The 5,879-nt window shown below is 54.7% G+C and overlaps 1 protein-coding gene across 1 annotated transcript; it reads right to left on the bottom strand.

Moving 5' to 3' along the window:
* Positions 1 to 1,262: 1,262 nt before the first annotated feature.
* Positions 1,263 to 3,302, bottom strand: RHOV (ras homolog family member V). Its single transcript, XM_004380641.2, has 3 exons — positions 2,952 to 3,302; positions 2,702 to 2,760; positions 1,263 to 2,517 (listed from the first exon to the last, which is right to left on the bottom strand). The coding sequence occupies exons 1-3, from the start codon at positions 3,157 to 3,159 to the stop codon at positions 2,074 to 2,076; spliced, it is 711 nt and encodes a 236-aa protein (XP_004380698.1). The 5' UTR covers positions 3,160 to 3,302; the 3' UTR covers positions 1,263 to 2,073.
* Between the last annotated feature and the right edge of the window lie 2,577 nt (positions 3,303 to 5,879).

Raw genomic sequence — 5,879 nt, forward strand, 5'->3', positions numbered from 1 at the left:
CAGCTCAGCACCTCCGTCTGAGAGGACAAGGGCACAAAGTGGGGTGAGACGGCTGGAGCTCTGGAAGATGGGCCCTGGGACAGGAGGCGGACAGTCTTGGCTGAAACTGAACTTGGGGATTATCTGCGGTTTCACTTGGCTAGGATTTCTCTCAGCCATGCTTCCGGCATGAGGGAGCTTCCGGCAGAGGGAGCTGGTCCAGAGGTGAGCTAGGACAGGGGCGTGCTCACCTGGCAGCTGCCTAGCAGGTGTAGCAGGCTGTGCCAGAGGTAACACCAGTTTGCCTTCAAAAAACCTCTTCACAGGAGTAACACTTACCCAGGTAACTAACTCCGGAATTTACAAAGTGCTCTTACAGGCACCTTGTAACATCTCTTTTTGAGATGTGGCCTTTTTTCTCTGGGCCTGCCTCCTGTGGTTCGGTAAAACAAGGTTGGTTTGTTTTTCCAAGGTGGTCTGTGAAGTCCCTTCCAGCTTCGGTTCCAGAGAATGGTCTCTGGATCCCTGCTCCTCTCTAGGGCCTCTCCCAATGAACCCTATTTCCACAGGAGACCTAGGACCAAACTTACCCTATTTAAATTGTTCACAACTGACACCTGGTCTTTACTACGTCCTTGAAGTGGACTTGAGGACCATGGCTGAAGACTGAGTCCAACCAACTCAAGTCCAAGAAGCTTCACCAGCGGGAAGTCTTGTCTAGTGGCTGAAGTCTAAGTTATGTGGGGTTCCCTCCCTGCTCAGGTTCTGAACCTAGGCCCCCCAGACCAAAACCCTGTCTGAAGGAGCAGGCCTCAGCCAGATCAGAGCAGGAAAGTTAGAGGGCTCAAGATTACTCCACAGCCGCCGCAGCACTGAGCACTGCCCTCTAGAAAGGAGGGGGAGAGGGGAGGGGCCCCACCTGCCAGTGAGGTCATGGGAAAGCAGGTTTGGCGCTGACACCTGGGGAAACCCGTTTCCAGGCTGATTCCCACGCTAGCTCTCCTGGGAACTGGCTAAGCCCCAAGCAGGGAGCCGCACGCCTGCCCCCCTAGTACAGTTCCCATTACACTGTCCCATCAGCCACCTGGTCCAGCCCCCACCCTCCAGTCCAGCCTCAGTACTTGAACAATCCTTTGGTGCCCAATCTGCCTCTAACCAGGGTGTTAGTGTTGGGGCTCCAGCAGGGCTGTCGGAGTAACAGGCAGAGGGGGTTCCTGACCAATCTAGGAAATGACACAGAGACAGCATCGGCAGACACTTGAGGCTTTATTTGCACACCATACACTGCCCTACCTCCTAGGCTGTGGCCCTCGGGAAAGGGGTGACCTCCAGCCCCTTCCTCGGGCTCTAATTTGCAGCTCCTTCCCCAGCCCCCTGCCTGGCCTGGCCTCTCACTTCCTGCCCCACTTTTGGCCCAGCCAGTTCGGGCAGTGCCTAGGGAGCCCTGAGACCCAGCTCTTCCCAGGGACCGTCTGCCCCACCATCCCCGGCTGTAGGGCTGAGGGCAGCCCAGGTGTCAGCCTTGCTCTCAGCTGCCCCACTTCCCTGCTCTCCTTGCTCGTCGATCCTCTTTCCAGGCCAAGATCTCTGATCTGCCTCCTAGCCAGTCCTGCCTCCAGTCCCGCGGCTCCAAGGCCTTGTTTCTGCTCCGTTTAGCCTCTCAGACCTCTTACACAGTCCAGCCCCAAACTTCTCTCCAAATCAGTCTAGACACCTTCCAGCCCTCCAAGATGCCCAAGCTGTTCCCAGGCTCTTCCTGGTCCTGTGCCACGGAAGGATTGGGCATCACTACAGGGGGTCCTAATTCAGCACTGCTGGCCCAGCATGAGAAACACGGAATTGAATCCCAAACTGCTCGGAGGCGGCTGACACTGTTGGGACCATCCCATGACAATCAAAGTGCTGGGTTTTGTCTGTAAGCTTTCACCACAGAAATCTGGGTCAGAGCCCTCCTTCTCTCCCCACAATGTTCAGAAGGGAACTGAGTCCCATGGGGTGGCGTGCCCCTGTCAGCAGTCCCCTCCACGGCCCAGTGCCCTAGGTTCCAGAATTCTCTGGCCACCTGTCCACCGCTTGCTGCGCTGCCATAGCCGCTCAAACAAAGCAGAAGAACTTCTTCCAGCGGCAGCGGGAGAGGGTGCGCACACCCTTGGCGTTCAGCTTCTTCTCCAGCCCGGCCTTGTGCTCGATGGCACTGAGAATGGCCGAGTCAAATACCTCCTTCAAGTTTTTCTGCGTCAAGGCCGAACACTCGAGGTAGCAGCAGGCCCGGATCTTCTCCGCCAGACCCTGGGCCTGAGGTTGGGGCACCGGGCCCTCCCGGCCCCCCTGGTCCAGCTGAATCAGTACATTGACGTCGTCCCTCAGGTCGGCCTGGGTGCCCACCAGCAGCACCGGCGCCTGGGGGTTGTGAGTGCGGATCTCTGGCAGCCATTTGTCTGTGATGTTTTGGAAGGAACTGGGCTGCACCACGCTGAAGCAGGCCAGGAAGACATCGGTATCCGGGTAGCAGAGGGAGCGAAGCCGGTCAAAGTCCTCCTGGGGTGGGAAGGCCAGGTAGTTAATGGGATTATTCCCTGCCACATGGGGAACAGCAATTGGCCCTTCACCTGGGGCTTGCAACCAAGAGCTCACGGCCCTCCCATCGCGGCTCTATCAGGGGTCCTCCCCGCCTCCAGCCCACCTAGCCCCAGAGTAGCAGAGGCTGCTCCCAGCTTCTCACCTGTCCGGCTGTATCCCAGAGCTCAATGCGCACGGGGGCTCCATCGACCAGGACTTGCACTGCAGGGGCGACAGACAGCCGGAGTGAGGAAGAGCGTCCTCCGACCCCACCACGCCTATCAGCGCCACCTCGAGGCCGGCCTCCTTCCCCCGGGGCTTCGTGCCCTCCAGCCGCGCCTCTAGTCCCGGCCGCAGCTCCCGGGTGCACACCCCCCCTCCAGCCACGCGGCCGCCGGGGCCGTTGAACGTACCAGAGAAGGTGTCCAGAGCCGTGGGCCGGTAGCGCGCGGGGTACCCATTGCAGGTGTAGCTGACGATGAGGCTGCTCTTGCCCACTGCGCCGTCGCCCACCAGCACGCACTTGATGCCCAGTTCCGGGGACGCACTGCTGCGCCGCGGGGGAGGGGTCGGGGCCCGGAGGGGCGGTGGCTCAGGTTCGCTCAGATCCCGCGGGGGCATGGCCCGCTCAGGAGGCAGCAGAGGGGCCAGCCCGGGACCAGGCTCGGCGGCGCTGGGGAAGCTGGTTTCGCTCGCCGCCTCGGACTGAAACCGTAGACGCTGGCAGCGCCCGCCGGCGGCTAACCGCGGGTATAAGTGGGGCCCCGCCCATCTCATCTGCATACCCGAGCGGCCCGGGATCCCGCCCACCTGTGCCAGGCACTCCACGAGACTCGGCGAGCTCCAAAACACCGGAAGGAAGAAAGGCGCAAAGCCGACGCTCAGAGAACCGTACGGGTACAACGACAAGGAATCGCTAAAATGAGGCAGATCTAGGTAGGTATCTTGGCAGAGAAAGCTATCCAAGACGTATTGTTAAGGAGGGACAAAGCAAGGTGCGGAACACACAGTACAGTGTGAGCCCACCTTTGTTCAAATTAAAACAAAAATCTATACATATGCTTGTACGGGAGCCCTGGTGGCGCACTGGTTAAGAGCTTGGCTGGGAACGAAAAGGTTGGCAGTTCAAATCCACCAGCCGCTCCTTGGATCTCCTGTGGGTCAGTTCTACTCTGTCCTATAGGGTCACTATGAGTCGGAATTGACTCGACCGCATCGGGTCGTGATGCTTGTAGGAGTGTAAAAAAGTCTGGCTGGATCTGCCCCGAGTTGGTAATAGTGGTTACTTCTGGGGAGTTGGGGTGGGGGTATTTCAATTTCAATATCCACTTCATAGCTATATATTTGAATTTTTTACAGCCATATATTACTTTTATAATAAATTTATTAATAAAAAATGAATTTGAAAATATACAGAAAATGAGAGTGGCAGAGAAACTCCAGCATTAGCACAGCGGACAGCCCTTCCCCAGAAAGACTTCCTCTAGGCTCAGCCTGAAGGCAGGCTTTGAACACCTTCCCGTCCTCTCCCCTGAGGGGACTCAGGGTTCTGGAGAAACTAGCCTGGATGCCTTTTCAAGGGCATTGCCCCATCTGAATATTTTCTAAATCTCCAGAGTACCTGCTATCATCATCATCCAAAGCATATTGATTACCTATTTGCAGATACTGTTCTAAGCCACCCACCGTCCTTGCTCTAGGAGTTTCCGGACTGAGACAAGATCTCCCAGGTAACGCTAGGAAGGTCAACCTGGAGAGTGAATGCTAATTTCATCTCTTTGTTGCAGCCACACCAAGGGACACCAGGCCCAGAACCCTTTCTCTGAGCGTCAAGCTGGTGTTTCATCTTAGCCAGAACAGAGATCATTGAAAACCCCATAACACTGGGAGTAGCCAGTCAGGAGAGTGTTATTCAGGAGGGGAGTGACTATTAAAAGAGAACGCTATTTCTTGAAGAGTTGGTAGCATAAAAATGCATAAATCCAACTTGCTTAGAAAATGCTTCAAGATCCCCGATTTTTATCTTTATTTTCGAGTGGGAAGGAGAAAGCAACACCCAGAAAGTTGCTGACTTAACCATTAAAATCTTAACTATGAGGAAAGGGTAGGAGTCCCAGTATCCACTTCTATATCCCAATGTCTGCATTCTACTTTCCCTATGTCTGAATGTCTGGAGCTGCTACTAATCCCTAATTATAGCCCCACAGCCCCAAAGACTTCTCAGACATATTCACATAAGTTAATTCATCTGGCAAATGAAAGAGGCCCCAAAGTTGCCCTCCCATCGTATCCCCCTAAAACCAAAACCAAACCCATTGCTGTCGAGTGGGTTCTGACTAAAAGCTGTTCTTTTTACCCTCCTGGAAAGGGAATCATCAGAGGGAATTTTAAAAGAGCGGGACATCAGGAGGCCTTTCCCGGTATTCCCAGTTCTTGAGCTCACTAGCAGCATGCTCTCCCTGCCCCCTCCCACCCCCCACCCCCGAAAATCACTTGATCAGTTTTGGCTCTATAAAATGACAGGTGAAGCTTACTTATCTCTGACAGTCCTGGTGCTAGCTATCTGTGATTCAGGCAACCTAGGAGGCTGCCCCAGCCAGGTATCTGCGATGAAATTATTACACACACACACACACACACACACACACATGCACTTGTGCCTTCTTTTTTATACTGCTCTTGTCCTTTGACAGGGAGCCCGGTGGTGCAGTGGTTAAAGTGCTCGGCTGCTAACCAAAAGGTCGGTGGTTCAAACCTACCACTGGCTTCAAGGGAGAAAGATGTGGCAGTCTGCTTCTGTAAAGGTTTACAGCCTTGGAAACCTGTGGGGGCAGTTCTACTCTGTCCTGTAGAGTCGCTATGAGTCGGAATCGACTCGACAGCAATGGGTTTGGTTTTTTGGTTTGTTCTTTACGTGGGTTTTAGTAATAGTTTTATTGTAGTTGTAAATTTGAGAGTAATGTTATTTAATCTTTTCTGCAGGTAGGAGGGGTATAAATTATACACGAATGAATGAAATGAAGTCTTCCCTTTGTGTGTGTGTGGTTGGGGGGGTGTCTGCTGGCATGGGTGAAAACCCCAACTTTGCCTAAAATGGGCCATTCCTCTCTGGCCCCATGGGTGGGGACACTTTCTGACCTAGGTCCCTCTGTCTGAGCTGGTTTAGGGACAGTCTTGTCAGCAACAGAGGGAGGGAGGAGCCAACCTGGGGAGTTGGTGAGTCATTGTTTCTTGCTAATGACTTGCCAATCTGGCTGCTGCTGCTGCTGCTGCTGGGAAAGTCCCATCCTAAGAGGGGGTGGGGCCCTGTTCCTCCCCACCTGCCAGATCTTCTGCCCCAC

This window comes from Trichechus manatus, unplaced genomic scaffold, assembly GCF_000243295.1.
Source record: "Trichechus manatus latirostris isolate Lorelei unplaced genomic scaffold, TriManLat1.0 scaffold00076, whole genome shotgun sequence".
In the NCBI taxonomy this organism is placed as follows: Eukaryota; Metazoa; Chordata; class Mammalia; order Sirenia; family Trichechidae; genus Trichechus; species Trichechus manatus.